Source organism: Miniopterus schreibersii (genome assembly GCF_964146895.1).
Source record: "Miniopterus schreibersii genome assembly, chromosome: 18".
NCBI lineage: Eukaryota > Metazoa > Chordata > Mammalia > Chiroptera > Miniopteridae > Miniopterus > Miniopterus schreibersii.
In genome coordinates, this window is record NC_138121.1 from 6309079 (window position 1) to 6328486 (window position 19408).

At 47.8% G+C, this 19408-nt stretch overlaps 1 protein-coding gene across 1 annotated transcript; it reads left to right on the forward strand.

Moving 5' to 3' along the window:
• The first annotated feature begins 38 nt into the window (after positions 1-38).
• LYPD5 (LY6/PLAUR domain containing 5) lies at positions 39-17207 on the forward strand. Its single transcript, XM_081118210.1, has 5 exons — positions 39-162; positions 14643-14771; positions 15213-15389; positions 15967-16113; positions 16372-17207. The coding sequence occupies exons 2-5, from the start codon at positions 14708-14710 to the stop codon at positions 16629-16631; spliced, it is 648 nt and encodes a 215-aa protein (XP_080974336.1). The 5' UTR covers positions 39-162; positions 14643-14707; the 3' UTR covers positions 16632-17207.
• Positions 17208-19408: the final 2201 nt, after the last annotated feature.

Sequence of the window (19408 nt, forward strand, 5' to 3'; positions counted from 1 at the left end):
TGGGACCTTCAGAAGGCTCCCAGGATGCAACTCGGCCCAGCGTCAAAGGCGCTTAGCCCGAAGCCATCCTGGAGTGCTAGGCTTTGCTGCTGGGAGCGGTTCCCTGCTGGGGCCAGCCGGGCAGCTCAGGCGTCTTCGGCGCGGCTAAGGGCGAATTAAAAGGTTCTCAGCGAAGGCTGAGGGACGCATTCGGGAGTCCAGAACAGGCAAAAATGGGGATGGAGGGTGATCAGGGACTTAGGCCTCAGTGAGCAAGGCATCCCTGGTGAAGTCCGTGGGAATGACCCTGAGCGGGCCGCGAGCGTACCTGGGTGCGAGAGACTGGGGCAGGGTCTGGTAGTGGAACGGATGGGTTGTGCTGCTCTGGGTGAAATTGTGGGTCCGACTGGTTGTCTGGGACCCTGCGTGGAGTTGTTTATACTCATGGGATAGTTTCTGCCGTTGTGAATCATTGTCTCCTCATGTGTAAGGCAGTTTTTGTTGGAGGTTATATGCCACTGTTGGAAAGCAATAGTGATGACTGACTGTGAACGGATATTGTGACCATGGGGATTTGTGCGAAGGTCTCTGTAGGGACTGACAGAGATGTGAGGTCTGTCACATTGTGTGTTTCTAGTAATATCAGTAACTGGAGATGACGTAATATTTGTGAGATTTTTTTTTATATGCATTTCTTTTATGTGCATACCATGGTGATTATGAAAGTGGATCACTGTCCAGCTGGGATTGAAAAACAGTACAGTGTTGTCTAGCTTGGTATGTGTTAGTTTGGTTATCTGACTACCAGCCACTATATATGCCTAGGAAATATATAGTGATGATAATGCAATAATCCACGGTTTTATTACCTACAAAATAGTGTTATTACATCTTCTTGGAGCATCAAATTTAAGATGCAGAAAAAGATTGGCAACTTATTTGCCATAATATTTAGATATTTTGTAATGAATCAAAGATGTTTTATGGGAAAAAATGCAAATCAGCATAACTTTTCTTAAAAAAAAATGTTTTTATTGATTTCCGAGAGAGAAGGGAGAGGGGGAGAGAAATAGAAACATAAATAATGAGAGTCATTGATCCACTGCCTCATGCATGCCTCCTACTGGGGATCGAGCCGAAAACCGGGCATGTGCCCTGACCTGGTATTGAATTCGAAACCTTTTTTGGTGTACAGGATGAGCCACCTGTCCAGGACTGTGCTTGCAACTTTTTAACTGGGTTCTGGAACTTTCATAAGTATTTCGGCCCAAGTACCATTGTTAAATCCATGTTTCTGTGGAGGAACTAGGGCCAGGACTTCCTATTCTGCCATCTTCATGATGTCAGTCTGATCCTGCTTGAATTTTTAATGAGCTCCCATACAAGGTCATAATAAAAGCAATAAATGTTTTTTCATTGAGGAAAAATAATCATTATAGGTAAAGTAAACATTTTATTGTACCTCTGATATTTTTGTTTTTCTAAGAAAAGGGATCACCAAATAAAAACAACTGGAATTATTCAGAATTCAGTAGCAACCAGATATTAAATAATAAAAGTGAAAGTTTCTAATACCAGCAGCAACCTGTTAGGAAAGAAAAAGTTAATTTGTTACATCATAGTTGCAATATGCAATACTTAAAGAAAAACTTAATAGAAACTCTATTAAAAATGGGAAAAGTTGCCCTGAACCTATGAGTATACACTTAAATTTGGTGACATTCAGTTCTTTCCCAAACTACATAAATTAGTTCCAATCCCAACAATACTCCAAAGTATATTTTTCCCATAGATTTAAGTTATATTTCAAATGGAAGAAAATACAAAAAAAACCACCATAACAATCTTTTTAAAAATCCTCACCCGAGGATATTTTTCCCATTGCTTTTCAGAGAAAGTGGAAAGGAGAGAGAGAGAAACATTGATGCGAGAGACACATCGATTGGTTGCCTCCCGCACACACGTCGTGGCCAGGGATTGAGCCTGCAACAGAGATACATGCTCTTTGTCAGAATTGAACCTGGGACCCTTACAGTCCGTGGGCCTACGCTCTAACCACTAAACCAAACCGGCTAGGGCAACAATTTTGAGGACTGCATGAGAGGAGGGGAATTTGTTTATTGGCTTTTAAAAATATATTTTGCCTGGCCGGGCATGGCTCAGTGGTTAAGCATCGGCCTAGGATCCAGGAGACTGAGGTTCGATTCCCAGTCAGGGTACATGCCCGGGTTGTGGGCTCGACCCCCAGTGGGGGTTGTGCAGGAGGCAGCCAATCAATGACTCCCTCTATCTCTCTCCCTCTCCCTCTCTCTGAAATCAATAAAGATATATTTAATATATATGTATATACATGTATAGTTATGGAAGAGTATAATGAATCCTCATATACCTACCACCAGCATCAACAGTTATCAATTTATAAGCAATTTGGTTTTATCGCTACCCCTACCCACTTCTCCCAATCCTATATTGTTTTGAAGCAAATCCAACATATTTCATTCATAAATACCTTAGTATCTCTTAAAGTTAAGGATCCTTTTTCTAAAAATACAATCTCATTGCTAGTTTCTCACAGGCATAACTAAGAGCAAATCCTTTATATAAAATATTCAGTCCTTCCCTTACTCCACATTTTCACTGATGCCCTTCTAAATGCATCTTCAAAGTTCAATGCCTGCTGGTCATTAGCTGATTAAGGAATGAGGCCTTAAAATGCTAATTCAAATCATGTGTAGCAGAGCAGCTATCAAGTGGGTCTTCCATGAGGGTTATTAGATAGGCTCATTTCATTAGGGTAATTTCTTGGGTTGTATAGTGTTTTGTTTTTGAAAAAAAAATTTTTTATATGTCTTTTTTTCTTTTATTGATTTCAGAGAGAGGAAGGGAGAGGGATCGAGAGATAGAAACATCAATGATGAGAGAGGGTCGCTGATCCACTGCCTCCTGCAGGTCCCCTGCTGGGAATCGAGCTGACAACCCGGGCATGTACCCTGACTGGAAATCGAACCTCGATCTCCTGGATCCTAGGTTGGCACTTAACTGCTGAGCCACACTGGCCAGGAGGGTTGTGCAGTTTTTGCAGGAGAAGAAACCTCATTTGCTGCATTGGAAGGCAATATTCAAAGAGAAAATAAGAAATGAGTTTAGAAAACTAAATTAAATCACAGGAGCGAAATCTCACATTGAAAAATCACCAGGATAAGTTTCAGATGAGTCTACAGGGAGACACCCCGCCCCAGTCATCGAATATTGAGTGCTTAAAATGTGTTGAATGAATGAGAGCTGTTCATAAAAGGGCTATTTGAAGATTTTCATTTTACTGCAACCGACAAAGTTCTGAAGAGTTGTCTGTTATAGCTGATGAGCACAAAGGGGCTGAAAGCTGGAAAAAAAGAAGCCAGGAATGTAGTGATGTTCACCAGTAGCAGGCTTGGGTTGACAAAGCAAGTCACGTAAAGTGATAAGATGGAGGAGACAGAATAGAAGGAAACAGATGAGGTCACCAGAAGCAGGACAGTGTGAGTGGCTGTGGTCTCTGGGGATACTCTGGGAGAGAGCCTGGTGTGGTGAATGTATTGGACTCTCTGCTTGTGTCTTTGCAAGAAGATCACTATGGAACCACTGGCCCAACCCGTGAGTCCCAAAAACAAAATATCAAGGAAGAAAAACAGGAATGCATAGAACGGGGTCGCAGATGACTCAGGCTCTGTTTGAGAGCACAATCCAAAGTTCTTGCTGGTAATGTTTATAGTATGCCCTGCATTAATCGTTTTCAGTGGCACAATAATAGCTATCAGGAGATGAAGAACCCAACAGAGGGAACAGGAGGGCTGGACAAATTTAGGAGCTTTCCACTTGAGTTCTGCCCACGTGGAACCACCAGAGCAGATGGTGATGGCCTGGAAGGCACTCAGGAAGCAGGTGGAGCAGAGAGAAACACCCCGGGCCACTCTGTGAGCATAAAGGCTAACCTTACACTCAGCTTCTCCCAGGCGATATGCAAAATGAAAAGCAACCAGTATCTGGGGGGTTCCCTTAGAGAAAAGGACCACGGAGTTGGCTAAGGCCAACTGGCTGAGTATTAGATCTATGGGTCTAGTATGTTTAGTGAGTGAAGTCAATATATAAAAATAAAGGAGTGAGGAATTTCCTAGGAGCCCAACTCCAGTCTGGAAGAGGAAGAGAGTCCCCATTACCAAGTCACTAGAAGCCATAATGTCAATGCCCGGAAGTTGCTTATTTTATTCAAAGCCAGACGATCTGGAGAGAAAGAGAGTGTGCGTATTATTTTCCTTAGTGTGGCAAATGTAATATTAACAAATTCCACCTTTTTTCACATTTGCGAAATCCTACTTCATGTTATTGGATATATAAATACGTCTGAAACTACTTTGGGGAAGTAAACTAGTTCTCTTCCAAGTTGTATATGACCTACTAGCATTTTACTTAGGGTATGTGGATACAAATTTATGAATAACATTTTTCTAAACATAGGCTACATAACGGCAGAAAATGGGCTGTTTATGACTTCTTTTCCCCACTCTGTAGTTTAAAATTTTTAGATTATATGCCTACTTTTAAACAATGCAGAGATTTTGTTTCCCTTTAAAAATTAGAAAGTGCTATGATGCTGGCCAGTATTTGATGGTGAATGGTTGATGGAGCCAGGCAGTGTCATCTCCATTGACTGGGCAGGTACCCTCTAATTCAGTGTAGTCTCCACAAAACTAGGTTTTTCTGTTCACATTAATGGCTTAATCCTATAGGATTTCAAATTGATAATTGCCTTTTTAGACATAAAAAGCTTTAGGAAACAGAAGGAGACTAAGTGGAGTTTAACACGTATCTGCCTGAAAATGTCACTCCATTTACAAAAATCAATAGAGGTAGTATACCTTGGCGCTGTCAGCATCCCTGAAGCAGGCAGCAGCTGGTGCACAGTAACCAATTTGCTGCCACACGGATGATAATGTGAGTTCCTCTTCAGAAGACATTCGCAGAACCAAGGAATTAAAATTGCTTATGCCACGGAGTCTAGAAGTGAAGACCAATAAGTAAAAATAGGAACATTAACAGAGTAGGGACAAGGCTGGAGAGAAGTTCTCTCCTCAAAAGAGAGAACTAAAATAGTCTTCTCTCTGCCTTTGGGACATTTTCCCCGATTATCGTTATGTGACCTAAGAAAAGCCTTGCTACAGTGCATTGCGTGGACAACTTTGTGTCCTATTATCCATTTTAACTAAGTTTATTTGGGGTACCTGGGCATTTCTAGGACCAGTTAGGATTGCAAAATAACAAACACAACTCTTGAAAAAAATTTACAGTTGTATAATACTTCAAACATTTTATGTATTTAAAGTCCATATAAAAATAAATAGAATATAGAGACTCTGAATAACATTATCAGCCTGCCTAATTTAATAAATTTGAGGAAATAATTCTAAACTGTGCAAAAAACATTTTAAAGTCAACATGCATTTTGCTAAATTTTGCTTAATACAGTAGAAGGGAGATAGCCTTGAAGATAAAAAATAAATTAATAGAAATAAAAGTAACTATACTTGATAAAATAGGAAAGATATATGAGACTAATATTTGCAAATATGGCCAAGACAAAAGCGAAGAACGAACAACTTGATAGTGGTCAAAGACTATTACTAGAGATATAAATGGGCTTTAAACATCAAGAAGGATATTATGTGCGTGTTTGTTGATGAGAACAGAAGAGGATTATTTTGGAGAGAGACCTCTGATTTCCTACCCTTGCTGCTCCCCTATGTTCTATTTAGAGGATATTTACTGGCCCAATATCCATAGCACTAGATCACCATATCCCAGGTGACATGACAGTGGAGGGGGTTATCCAAGAAGATTAAGAGCCTAGCTGAGCCTGGCCGGTGTGGCTCAGTGGTTGAACATTGACCTAGGATCCGGGAGATTGAGGTTCGATTCCTGGTCAGGGCACATGCCCGGATTTTGGGCTCCATCCCCAGTAGGGGGTGTGAGGAGGCAGCTGATGGATGTTTCTCATCTATGTTTCTATCTTTCTATCCCTCTCCCTTCCTCTCACTCTAAAAATCAGTAAAAACATTTTAAAAAACAATCCTATATTCAGTCTGGGCCCTGCACTGGCATGGCATGTCTGCTCACTGGTGTTTTTCATTTCCTCTCTAGCACCAAGGGCAGGGTGGGTCAGACCTGGGCATCTGAGAGGAAACCTTCCAGAATTAGACCCCTAACTCAGGATTTCTTGTCTTAATGCTATGGCCCAATTTAGGACTCAGGCTCTGCTCTGGTGTGGTCAATGGGTGGCTTTATATCCATTACGGGAAATCAATTAAGGAATATGTCTCTCCTTAAGAGACTCAGAGTGAACAATTACATCTCTTTCCTGTGGTCTAAGAGGATCCTGAAGAAAAGAGGGTTATGCCTTTTCCTCATTGCCCAAAGGGATAGCTCTTTATGAATGTTTTTCCAAAGCCAATCTTGACCACAGAGAAAACAAGAAAAAAATGAACCCACAGTTTCTATGTCCATGCTCAAAGCCAGACATGTATATGACTTTATTTATTCCTTACGATATTCCTAAAATGGAGGTGCTGTGGTCCCCAATTTTAAAGAAAAGATTTAAAAGGTTGGAAGGGAAAGGAGTAGAATTCTGGCAAGTCTAATAGTGAGACATGATGACCAGGAGGTCTTAGGAAGCCAAGAACAGAAAGGAAGGGAAAGCAGATAACTAGATACAGAAAAATCATGAGGGCCACAGATTTCTTTATAAACTTCAGATTTAATATGACACACCACCCCTTCCCCAACTAAGAAAACATATTAGGATTTCAAGATAAAGCTCCGATACCCGAAGTTACTTTTCCTGACACTTTCTAAGAGGAGGACAAGAAAAACATACTGACCAAACAGAACTCCGATACCTGGATGGTGAGCCTGTCATTGCCAAGGTTCATGCGATGGGGGTGTGAGAAAGCCCCAAGCCCAGTTATAGTTTGGGGACACTATGGTCCCATTTCCCACCAGTGCAACCATTATAATGTCACTGGTAGCAATGACAGTGTCTGCAGGGAAAACTGAGAATATCCCTGAGAAACTGTCGGCCCAGGTTCAAAATAATAATAATTAACAATAATAACATGAGCAATTACTAGCCCTTGATGAGAAAAATCCAGAGAGACCAATGTACTTTGTAGAGAAGCTTCTCTGTGACATGACATGAGTGGAGCAGAGGGACTTGCATGGCTCATGTGCAGAACCTGTGGAAGTACAGCATCAGTGACTCACTCCCACGTGCCTGTGCTCACAGTTCATCTGCCACCTTCTCCTAACTCCACAATCTACTCACCTCACCTCTGCAATTGCACCAGTCGAAATTCACTGCCTGACGAGCTGAGGCAAAGGTGACTTTTCAGCATCCAGGGATTCTCTTTGCCTATTAGATCCACAGGGGCCTCTTGTTTTCCTATTGCTGGGAGAAGGGTTGCTTTTTTCAAGCCCAGCTCTTTAAGTAAATGGCTGATGTCTTAGTGACACATCGAACTTGGACCACTAGATTTCATCATCTGCTAGGCATTGGTCTCTAGAGTGTAGAGCAGGAGTTGGCACACTTTCCTTGAAAAGGGACAGATAATAAGTATTTTAGACAGGGTCTCTGTTGTAACTACTCAACTCTGCCATTGCAATGGGATAGCAGCCACAGACAATATAGAAACATTCCAGTGTAGCTGTATTCCAATAAAACTTCATGGACAGTGAATGTTCATCTTTCCTTTGTCAACCACTTAAAAATGTAAAAACCATTCTTACTTTTAGCTCATTAGCCTTACAAAACATGCAGTGGACCTGATTTGACCAGTGGGCCATAGTTTTCCAACCCCTGCTATCAATGAACAATCTAAGAGTCAAAATTCTTGCTTTAATGAACATTTTATTCTACCAGTGGACACAGACATAGAATAATTTGTATACTAAAAACACATAAAAGTACACAATGTGATGAGTGATAAGAAAAAGAGGTTTGGGGGAAGCCCAAATCATGTGATGGATGATCATGATTAAAATATGGATATAAGGAAGACCTGTAAGAGAAATTAATTATTAAACCGCTGTTTGTAAAATTGCGAATGAATCCTTAGGCAAAGACAGGGGGAAGGGAATTCCTGGCATTGCCAAGTCCCCAAGTAAAGGAAGGAGCCTGGAGACTTTGAGAGGAACTGAAAGATCACAGATTGAAGAGAGTCACCGCCCGGCATTCACCTCATCTCCCCTTCCTGAAAACTTAGTTCTGATTTCAATGTCGTTCGGCTGGACCGCCTCCCCTAAGAGTTTTCTCGGACAGTTGAGGCCGCGCGCGTGATTGCCAAACAAGGTTCAGCGCCTGCGCACTCCGGCACTGGCGTGGCTCCCAGAAGCCCCCGGGGTGGAGCGGGCCCTAGGCCATTGGGTTTCCGGGGTCTCTAGCTTTTCCGGCTCTGGACTACATTTCCCAGGGGCCATCGGGCGGGAAATGACCCTGGTTTCTGAGGTTCCCCTAGAGCGTCCTCGTGGTTCTCGGGCTCCGCGCGTGAGCAGGGCGTGGGAAGGAGACGTCGACGCCGGGCGAGGTGGAGAGGACTCCGCGAGCTCGGCCCGGGCCGGCGGTTGGGGTGGGGGCAGGGAGGCGCTGGAGGGGCTCACGAGCAGCTGAGGGAGGTGACGGTGAGGCCGATGCCCAGCCTGCTGAGCCGCACCGGCCGGGGCTAAAGCCACATTTATTAAGTCTCCTGTGCACCGCACGTTGTTCGGCCTGCCTGCAAACATTCCTCATTTCACCTGCAAAACCCACCTACCAGAACTGGGTATCTTATGGTGAAATGGCCTATTGCATTAATGAGACACAGCTAAGTGAATCTTAAGTCCCTGCAGGTGTTACTTGTCTCAACTAAATGATTTTCTTTATAGGCTCTTTTAGCTCACGTTTTACTTAATGACTGGAAGAAAACTTTTCCCCCATTTTAATTTTTAAATTTGTAAATAGCTTTATATTTCTGATAGAATTAACGCCAAACTGTTTGTGATATAATAAAAAATATATATTTTGTTTTTGTCCCTGGTTCCAGGCACAGTGCTCTTAAAACTCAGTTTGGAATTTACTGTCTTTTGTATGCTAATAAAATAACTCTCTGTGGGCAGTGATGGGCCTAGATAGCTTCAGGATGGAGGCTGGTCTTCACCAGAAAAAACGATCCAGGTAACTGGAGAGTTAGCACTTTCAGCCCATCCCCACCCCAAACTTCCTGAGAGAGGAAAGGGGCTGGAGTTTGAATTCAATCACCATTGGCCAATGATTTAATCAATCATGTTTACATAATGAAACCTCCATTAAAAACCCTAAATGATGGGGTTTGGTGAGCTTCTGAGTTAGTGAAGACATCCATGTGCTGGGAGGGTGCACCCTGACTCCTGTCTTCCTCTTTGTCATGAGCCAACCCTCCCCCAACATCTGCCCCACCCACCTGTGTGGCTTTCCGCAGTCACCCAGTACAGTTGTTCATGTTGGCCACTGCACAAGAGTACTCTACCTAAGGAGGTGCCAGTCACATCACAGACATCTTTATTATTTTGGAAACAATATTTTAAAAATATTTTTGTGTAGTGTGTTATTTTGCTGACGGCAGGGATTTCTAGTTTATTGCAAGACTAGTCCAGCAGATGGCAGTCAAGTGTCTTGTTCTAACAGGGTTGGTAGCTACCATTGATTGCTCTTCAAATGACCAAGGAGAAATCACTTTGAAACTGGGAAGACCTTGTTGATCTCATATAATCTAAAATAGCCTGTGCTTCTAAACAAGGAACTGCTTTTCCACCTGGTACACAGAGCATCTTTTAAAGAAATCCCTACTGGTATCTGTGCACTGGCTGCATTTAATGTTTCATATTGCAGTTCATATTTTCTGCTAGTTATTTACTGTAACGGACCAGAACTATTGAATTCTAAACAAAAATTCACTTGTCACCTCACGTCATCGCTATGTAATAACTAATATACAATTACCATTAGTAATCCATAAAGAATGTAGGTGGGTGGAAATTAGAGAGTATTACACAATAGCCTGTTAATTATATTATTATAGCAGCTGTTTATTACTGCTTTAAAATTTCAGCAGTATAAAAATTAACTATTGCCCTGATTGGTGTGGCTCAGATGGTTGAGTGTCATCCCATTCAGCTAGAGGTCACCGGTTCGATTCCAGGTGAGGGCACTTGGTCTCAATCCCCAGTGGGGAGCCCCAGCTGAGAGAAGCAAGTCCTTCATTTCTGAACAGATCCTGGTGGCAAACCACAGCATCCACCACACTCGATTCATTCTCTTTTTCAGTATTTTTTCCATGTCCAGAGTTTGAAATAGATTAACTACAGTATCCTTTGAGGTGAAATAAAGTTACCGGAATCTGATCTTTTATTCCCCAGTTGGGAGAATTTGGTGAAACAACATTTCTGTCTATCATTACACTCTTTTGGAAGCTCAACGTTCTTATTTAAAGTGAATCATTTTTGAGAGTTTAAATTTGAGTTGGATATCCAAATATTCAAAATTTAAGAGTTTAAATCTAATAGTCTAATATTCAGATCAGATGGCTGGGTAATTGGATTGGCAAAAAACATATTTAGTCCTGGTCAGTGTGGCTTAGTTAGTTGGGTGTCATCCCATGCACCAAAGGGCTGCTGGTTTGATTCCCGGTCCCCGGAGTGAGTACTGGAGGCAACCAATCAATGTTTCTCTCTCCCTCTCCCTTCCTCTGTCCCTAAAAAATCAATAAAAAAATATTTTTAAAAAAGCATATTTAATGAAAAACTTCTTTATTTACCTCTCTCAGTCATTTCTTAAAAATGTTTCTTCATGGTTTACATGGAGGTGGGAGGTAATTTCAAGTCAATCATTAACAGATCTGGATTCAACTACTTTCAGCTGAAATAACAGCTGTGAAAAATCCTCCCCATCTTATTTTTCACAAAAGCTTATTCAATTACTTAATTAGTTTTATAATTGTTTTCCAATTTCTGTCCTGATTATCTTTCCTTCTTGATAAATGTAAAATAGGCTTAATATTTTATTTTAGAATTTTAACATCTTAAAATAATATGTAGATAATAAGTCATTACATTTTAATTGTATTAATTTTTTTAATAAAAAAATGTTTTTATTGATTTTAGAGAGAGAGGAAGGGGAAGGGAGAGAGAGAAACATAGAAACATCGATGAGAGTGCAACATGGATAGGCTGCCTCCAGCATGGCCCCTGGGGCAGGGATGGGAGAAACAGGAGTAATAATTTGTATGCAAAACAGTTTGGGGGAAGTGATGCCTAATGGGAGGGGCAGGGATTTGGCAAGATGAGGGTGAGGGAGGCTATGCCTGTGAGAGTCTGAAACCCTGGTGAGTGTCCACAGTGCCTGGGAGTCTGCTGTCAAAGAAAAGTTGCCCCAAAGTAAAAGAGGACAGGAAACATTATTCATGGCAATAGGAGAGAGGGAATGAACTCAACTCCACAGAAACAAAAGGTGGGAAGGTTTTTAAGGCCTGGATGGGCTAGTAGAAGGTGCTGGAGGATGACTGGCGGGAGCGTGGTCCATGGATGTGTCCAGCACCCTGAGTCATTCCTGAGTCAAATGTTTTTCTCGTGATTAGGCCATCTCTGCTCGCTAATTGTCACTTATTCAAGGTCCTACCCTCCTATGGAGCTGGGAGACAGGGGTGCTACCTTCCTTGATGATGACATTTCAGAGGGATGGCTCCCAGGTCCTTGAGAAAGGCATTCCTGGGCTGGAAAACTGACAAGAGGCTGGGAGATTTACCTACATTTCAAAGGGACAAAGAATTTGCAATGACAGGTTTTCTAAAGTAAATGCTCTAAGGAAAGGAAGGTTGGGGGCCTATACTTAGAGTCAGGAAGAAACCTGTGGAAAATTTAGTCAAGATTAGGGGACGGTTAAGGCTGTCCTGGTCACCGAGATTATGTCAACTCTGTCCCATGTGGGCCCGTGACTCTAGGTCTCCGCATGTGCCTGGTTCCCGAGAGTGGTTGTGATCCCAGGAGGCAGCTCCTCCAAGCAAGGAGAAGAGAGGCAGGTCAGGAGGGCTGGCCTGGGGTCTCTGCCCCAGCTCCCACTGCCTGCAGGGACACCCACCTGGATGTCCCCATCGGCCCTATGTCTGACTGTCCACATGGGTCTGTCTGTGTCCTCGGGGGAGAGTGTGTCCCTCCGGTTGTCTGCCTGTGTCTCTATCTCATCCCGTTTTTTAAATTCATTCACTTAATAATCTAATACACATGTTTTAAATACCTTCTGTGGGCATGCCCTGTTCATCGGGGTGTCCCTCTTTGTGTCTGGGTTTGTCTGTGTGTCTGCCTTCACATCTGTCCACACTGCTGTCTTTCTACATCCCATGTATAACTCCGGGTCTCTCTCCCGCCCACCCCACCCCCTCTGTTTGTACACACATTGTTTCACTTATTGATACAACCTGGCAAACATCCCCTGAGGCCTCTGAGTTCACAGCCTGATGGGGGAGACAGACGATAGCCCCATCCCAGGAGGAACATGGCTGAAAGACAGGGAGCTGCGTGATGCTGGGAGTGGGTGGGTGAGTGGGGATAGAGGGGTCCCAGAAACTTCCAGGAAGGGGTGATGTTTGCATCTCCAGGTCTGAAGAGCTGGCCCCAGGATTGGAGGCTGTGTGTGTCTCAGTTTGTGGGTCCTGTGTGCTGGGGTAGAGGAAGAGAAGACAGGTCAAGAGGCCATGAGTGCCAACCTCAGACTAGAACACAGAGTGGGGAACAGAGCAGAGAGCTAGCAAAACATAGGTTCCTCCAAAATTAAGGGTTATAGGTCCCTAGTCCCCTCAGACCCAGGAGTCCAGGTCCCCAGCCCCCCAGCCCCTCCTTCCTCAGGGCCCAGGAGTCATTGTGTCCCTACCATGAATATCTAGGAGGAGACCAACCCTAGAGAGGGAGGGCGGGGGTGGAGGAATCCTGCCAGGCTGGGGAGCTGGCATGCCTGGAGCGCTGCAGGAGAACCAGCCCAGCAGAAATCAAAGCAGGAGAAACTGTCCACGGTGTCTCCACTCGGCTCCACGACCTGGCAATGGGTGTCCCCAGAGCCATCCTGCTCTGCCTCTATGGATCTGTGCTCTGCCTCACAGGTACCCAGGCTTCTGAGTCCAATGACAAGAAGGGCCTGGTGGGGTCCTGGACTCCTGGGTCTGAGGGAGGAGGCTGGGGGCCTGGACTCCTGGGTCTTGGTGGTGGAGAGGCCCTGAGACTGTCCTCTTCATTTCTCTTCCCCATCGGTCATTTTCTCCGTTTTCTCTCTTCCTGCCACCTCAGCCTTTCTCATCCTCAATGCCCACGACCCCTTGCATTCGAGGGCACTTCTGGGGGGCAATGGGTGCTCTTTCCAAAACTGTCAGGGAACCTTGGCCTCCTCCTCAGGCAACCCCTTCCCCCTATTCGGGTAAGAAAAAGGACGTACTCATCTGGCTGAGGTGGTTACAAAGACAAGGATTTCAAGAGGTGGGAAGGAGGCTAAGTCTGCACACAACTGACTTGGTGTGTGTGCGCCTCCGTGGGAGACAGGGCTGTGTGTGTGTCAATGTGTCACCATGTCCTGTGGTTCTCTGTGCTTGTGTGTGTTCCTCTGTATCAGATTTTGATGTCTGGGTGTTTGAACAAATGCTTTTATGGGTGTGTTTATCTCTTACGTCACTTTTTTAATAAAAGAGATGCGTGTATAATTTTGTACATCCGTGTCTATATTTGTGCATCTCTGTGACTGGTAGGTCTGTATTTCTCTGTGTGTATGTGTGTCTGTTGCTCTGTGTATCTGTGTCTCGTGTCTCCATGTGTCTCGTATCTTTTAAATAGCACGTTTTTGTGGGTCTTTTTTGTGTACCTCTAGCTACATAATTGTGTTCTACTCTACTTGTGTGCCTGTGATACCTGGGTCTGTACTTGTGCCTCTCCGGGTATGACTTCCTGTGCTCCTGGGTCTCTGTGTGGGGTTATTGGTTCCACAGCCCCACGTTTTTCTGCCAGTGAGTAGGATTTTGCGTGTGCATGGTGCGGCGCCTCGGTCTGGTTTCTCCTGGAGGGCCTGGGGGTAGTTGTTTTGCGTGTGAATGGATGTGGATGCCTTCAGGATACTCTGCGCCTGTCAGTTTTGCCCGTTTGCATTTATGTCAGTGTTTACGGAAAGGGTCCTGCGTGCGTCGCTGGGGCTGGCTGAGCATGTGTGTAGCACAAGGCCACACATCCCGCTGCCTGCACTGGAGCGTCTGTTTTCCATCAGTGGCGTTTAAGTGCAACTGAACATCTCAAAGGGTTGGGCAGAGCGGGAGTGCATCATTTCCCCCTGTTTAAATTCTAGAGAGGTTCCTGGAAGAGAGTTAAGACCTGGAACAGGCTGGGGGAGAAAACTGGGCTGGCAGATGCAGACAGGCCATTACTCTGCCACCAGGCAGAACAGCCACGACCCTGGTTCTCTCAAGGCAACAAGGCCGGTCTCCCCTCAGAGACAGCCTGGCCCGCGTGGCTGTCATATGCAGGGTGGAGCCCTGAGGGCCTGGGACAGTGGCACCCCTGGCCTGCTCCTCTCACCCCCCCGCTCCACTCCTCAGCGTCCCAAGCCCTGCAGTGCTACAGCTTTCAACACGTCTACTTCGGGCCCTTTGACCTCAGTGGCATGAAACTCCCCAGTGTCTCCTGTCCCCACGGATGCTCTGAGGCGGTCTTGTCGCTGGACACAGGTGAGGGGCAGGAAGGGGGAGGGGGGAGAAGGGTGTGCAGGAGATAAGGGTGGGGACGGGAGGCTGGGTGAGGGGTTAGAGGAGGGGGCGGTGCGGAGCCACGGGGGTGGGAATCGGGTAGAAGAAGAGGGGAAGGCTGAGGCTGGGGAGGTGGAGGACCGGGGAGGACGCAGGGAGCCGGGGGTGGGGGGGTGGGGGATGGGAGGTGGCGGAAAGGGTGCCGCGGGGAGGGAGACACGAGCGGGGGAGGGGAAAGGGAGGCGAGGAGGGGGCCCGGGGAGGGGCGTGTGACCCGGGAGAGGGAGGAAGAGGAAGGGCGGGAGGGAGGAGGAAGGTGAGAGGGAAGGGCGGGGAGGGGGGCGCGGAGGAAGAGGAGGGGGAGGGGCGGGCGAGGGGCCGGAGCCGCGCGTCAGGCCGGCGGCCCGTGGCCTCCGCCCGCAGGGTACCGCGCCCCCGTGACCGTGGTCCAGAAGGGCTGCTGGACGGGCCCGTCCACGGGCCAGATGGAGTCGAACGAGGACGCGCTGCCGCCCGACTACTCGGTGATACGCGGCTGCACGACCGACTGGTGCAACCGGGACCTCATGACGCACGACAGCATCCCCAACCTGAGCCCAGGTGTGCCCCGGGGAGGGCACGGCGGGCCGGGGGCGGGGGCGGGGCCTCCGCGGGCGCCCCCCACCCCCACGCCGGGGTTCCGGCCTCCGAGCCCTCTGCGCGGGGAGGGGGCGCAGGGTGCAGTGCGCGCCCGCGACGGCGGGAGAACGGGGCCGCGCGCCTGTGAGTGAGGAGTGAGTGTGAGTGTGAGTGAGTGTGAGTGTGAGTGAGTGTGAGTGAGTGTGTGGAGGAGTGTGAGTGAGTGTGAGTGTGTGAGTGAGTGTGTGAGTGTGAGTGTGTGGAGGAATGTGAGTGTGAGTGAGTGTGAGTGAGTGTGAGTGTGAGTGAGTGGAGGAGTGGGAGTGAGTGTGAGTGAGTGAGTGTGAGTGAGTGAGTGAGTGTGAGTGAGTGTGAGTGGAGGAGTGGGAGTGAGTGTGAGTGGAGTGAGTGTGAGTGAGTGTGTGAGTGTGGGTGAGTGTGTGGAGGAGTGTGAGTGAGTGTGAGTGAGTGAGTGTGAGTGTGAGTGGAGTGAGTGTGAGTGTGTGAGTGTGGGTGAGTGTGAGTGGAGGAGTGGGAGTGAGTCCCGCTCTGTCGCCAGCCCCCAACCCGCAGACGCTCAGCGGCACCGAGTGCTACGCCTGCCTGGGGATCCGCCCCGAGGACTGCAGCCTGCACAAGGCCCGGCGCGTCCAGTGCCACCAGGACCAAAGCGTCTGCTTCCAGGGCAATGGCGAGATGGCCGTTGGTGAGGGCCTGGGAGGGCAGCAGGGCTGGAGGCGGTGCGCGCCTGGGGGTAGAGGCGTCGGACAGCCAGACGGACGGGAGACAGGGCCCTGAGAGAAGAGCTGCGGCTCCCCTCGAGGGGGAGGCATAGCCTGGTCTGAAGGAGGCACGACCCTGGACCGGGGAGGAGGCAGGGCCCTAGCCGCAGGAGGGAGGCCAGATGTCAGTCTGTGGACCCTGCAGTTCTGACCCCTCCTCACTGTTCCCGGCCCCGCCCTAGACAATATGTCGGTCCCTGTGTACATCAGAACCTGCCACCGGCCCTCCTGCACCGTCACGGGCACCACCAGCCCCTGGACAGACATCGACCTCCAGGGCTTCTGCTGTGAGGGGAACCTGTGCAACGGGGGCTCCGTGACCCAGCCCTTCACCATCGCTTTGGCCAACACCCCTTCCCTGGCACCTCACATCCTGGCCCTGCTCCTCATAATTTCTCTACTGGCTGGCACTCTGGGAAGACCCCTGTCCGCCTCCCTGTAGACAGCCCCTCCAGCCTCTTCATGAGCAGGATGCTGGGGGCAGAGCACACTCCTCTGCTCGCTGCTTCAGCCCCTGCAATGTGGGAAATTATGTCAAATAAGAGTTGCATTCCTGTCTCCCTCTCCCTCCCACTTCCCAACCGACACCCCACCCTCACCTGTTCAGCAGGCCTGGGAGAAATTGGGCGAGGTCCTCAGCATCCCAGGATGGGGAGAAGCAGCCACATCCTGCACCTCATGAGGAGCGAACCTGATGATAGATATTATTTGCTGAGCACCAGCCAGGCCCCAGCACCCCGTGACCCCGTTCCCTGTGTGCTCTCCCTCCCAGCCTGAGACCAGCTCCAGCAGGGAGCTATGAGGATGTCTTTATTAGTATCATCATGAGAGGGTTGAGAGGCAGTTATTGTAAAAGTGAGGAGTCCAGGCTCTGGAGCCAGGCCAAATGGGTTCGAATCCCAGCTCTACCTTTTTAGCCTCTGGGGAAACTTGAGCAAGTTACTTAAGCTCTCTGCACCTATATTGCCTCACCTGTAAGTCAGAAGTGAAAATAAATCCTACTATAATGACAAAACCTACTTCACAGCGGTCGTGGTCAGGATTTAACAAGCTGAGCATGGAGTACCTGGGAAACAACAGTCGCCCAGCATAGGTAGACTATTGTACAATCTTCATGTGACAGGTGAGCAAATGAGAGGTGGAGGCACTTGCTTGAGCTCATGTCAGGAGCATGACTCCCAGTCTTGTGAGCCACTTGGCAGCCCCACCTCCCAAACACATGGGTATCCATCGTTCACTGAGATCCTCCTATGTTCCTGGCCATGCGCTGGGTACTGGGGCCATGGAGGTGAGTCCCCGACTGATGGGAGAGGCAGATCCATGCTCAGACAGCCATAAGCCTATGATGCAGGGATGTGCAGGTACAAGAGGAGCCCGAGTTGGGGAAGGGACACATGGGGGCTAGTGCCAGAAAGAGGAGAACCTGGTGACAGGTCTCAAGGCACATCATATGAACAGAAAAGAGGACAGCATTCCAGACAGAGGGGCCAGCTCATGCAAACAGATACAGAGGCAGAAGTAATCTCAACAAACATTTGCAATTCATTCTTCTGTGCTGGATGATTCTGGAGAACCCTACCCCTGAGGAGTTCTAGGTCTGATGGGGGACCCAGACTGGGGCCCAGATGGACAATGGACACAGCCCTGAGAGAGATCAGGGCAGTAAATAAGGAGGGTGCTTGGGCTGGAAAGTAGAGAAGAAACCCCTGACTGGAGGGTTGGGGCATTGGGACATCAGAGGTCACTTCACAGAGAACGAAGTGGGTGCTGGGTCCTGAGGGATGAGTAGGAGTTTGCCACGCTAACAGAGTGGAGAGCAGCATTCGAGGCAGAGGGACCAGCTCATGACAAGGTCTCAGGAAACTTAGTTAAGTGGCAGAGAGACAGCAGGACAGAGCAGGGACAAAGGAGAGACAGAGCTGCAGGGAGAGAGAGTCAGCAAACATCTTCTGAACCAGGTGATGCCAGGGACCCAGTGCTGAATCAGACCCAACCCTGCCCTCCTGGTCTGGAAAGAGACAGTCACAAGCCTGGAAACTCACGGTGGGCAAAGCATGAAGTACCAGGGCCTAAGGGAGCTCCAAAGAGGAAGACCAGGGAAGCTTCCGATAGGAACGAATCTCAGGAAAGGCGCCGAAAGGACAGGTAGGAGCTGGCAAAGGGGCAGGAGGAAGGGCCTGCCAGGCGGGAGGGGCGGTGCGCACAGAGGCGCGGTCCTCCTGTGAAGCGGAGGGAAGGTGAGGACTCCAAGCGTGGCAGGGCCCCTGGGGTGAGAGGAAACTTCCTGAATTTTCACCTGCGGCCAATGGGGAGCTATGGCAGGGCTTAGAGCAGGGGGCGGGCGTGGTCAAAGCCAGGCGATTGGGAAGCCCTCCTCACCTCCATGCAGGGGACAGGCCAGGGGGAGTGAGGCTGGAGGCAGGGAGACCAGGGAGAAGTTGGCGATGGGGTCTCTCATTCTTGGTCTCCGGGGTCAGGGGCCACTTGGTGTTGGAGGCTTGGAGGGAGGAGGGACTGAGCGCAGAGTGTGAGGACCGCGGGGTAGGAGTAAAGTTCCTTATGAGTGAGGGTGGTGGTTTCCTCTGGAGGCTGGGAAGGGGCGATAGTCTCCCTGGACGTGTGTGTGATGATTTCATGGGGGTTCGCTATAGAATTATTTGTCCAAAATGCACCTCGATATTTTATGCACTTTCTGCATGAATGGTATGTTTCGTACAAAAAGAAAATGATGCCAGCAGCAAAGTCAAGGCTAGAGCCCAGGTCTTTGGACTCCGTCATTGTGGCTTTTTAATCTCTGGGGATAGAGGTCAGGATCCTGGCCATCTCTGGGTCGTCAGTTGGGGGAGGGTGCCAGAGAACCTGCCGTGACGTGGGGATGCTCTACACACAGGCAGAACTGCATCAGTCTGTGCACTTCACATCTGTGGACTTAATACTGTGCAAGTCCTACCTCAACAGAAAGAAACAAAATTAAAAATACAACCTATAATTAAATGATATCATGTCTGGGATTTGCATTAAAATAGTAGAGGAAGTGAGGAGGTGGGTGGAGGCGCAGATGAAACACAATTCCCCATGTGTCAGTACTTGTTGAATGGGTGCACGGAGGTTTACTACATTCTTCTGTTCACTTCTGTATTTTGAAGTTTTCCATTAAAAAAAAAAAAAGATAGGTAGGTAGAACAAATACCTGCTGAACAGTGATGCGGGCACCCCCTC

Bases quoted from the DNA above. Each gene is read 5' to 3' on its own strand.
- LYPD5 (XM_081118210.1), top strand. From the start codon at position 14,708: ATGAAACTCCCCAGTGTCTCCTGTCCCCACGGATGCTCTGAGGCGGTC. The intron at 14,772-15,212 runs GTGAGGGGCAGG...CTCCGCCCGCAG, and splicing joins GGTCTTGTCGCTGGACACAG to GGTACCGCGCCCCCGTGACC. The intron at 15,390-15,966 runs GTGTGCCCCGGG...CTCTGTCGCCAG, and splicing joins CATCCCCAACCTGAGCCCAG to CCCCCAACCCGCAGACGCTC.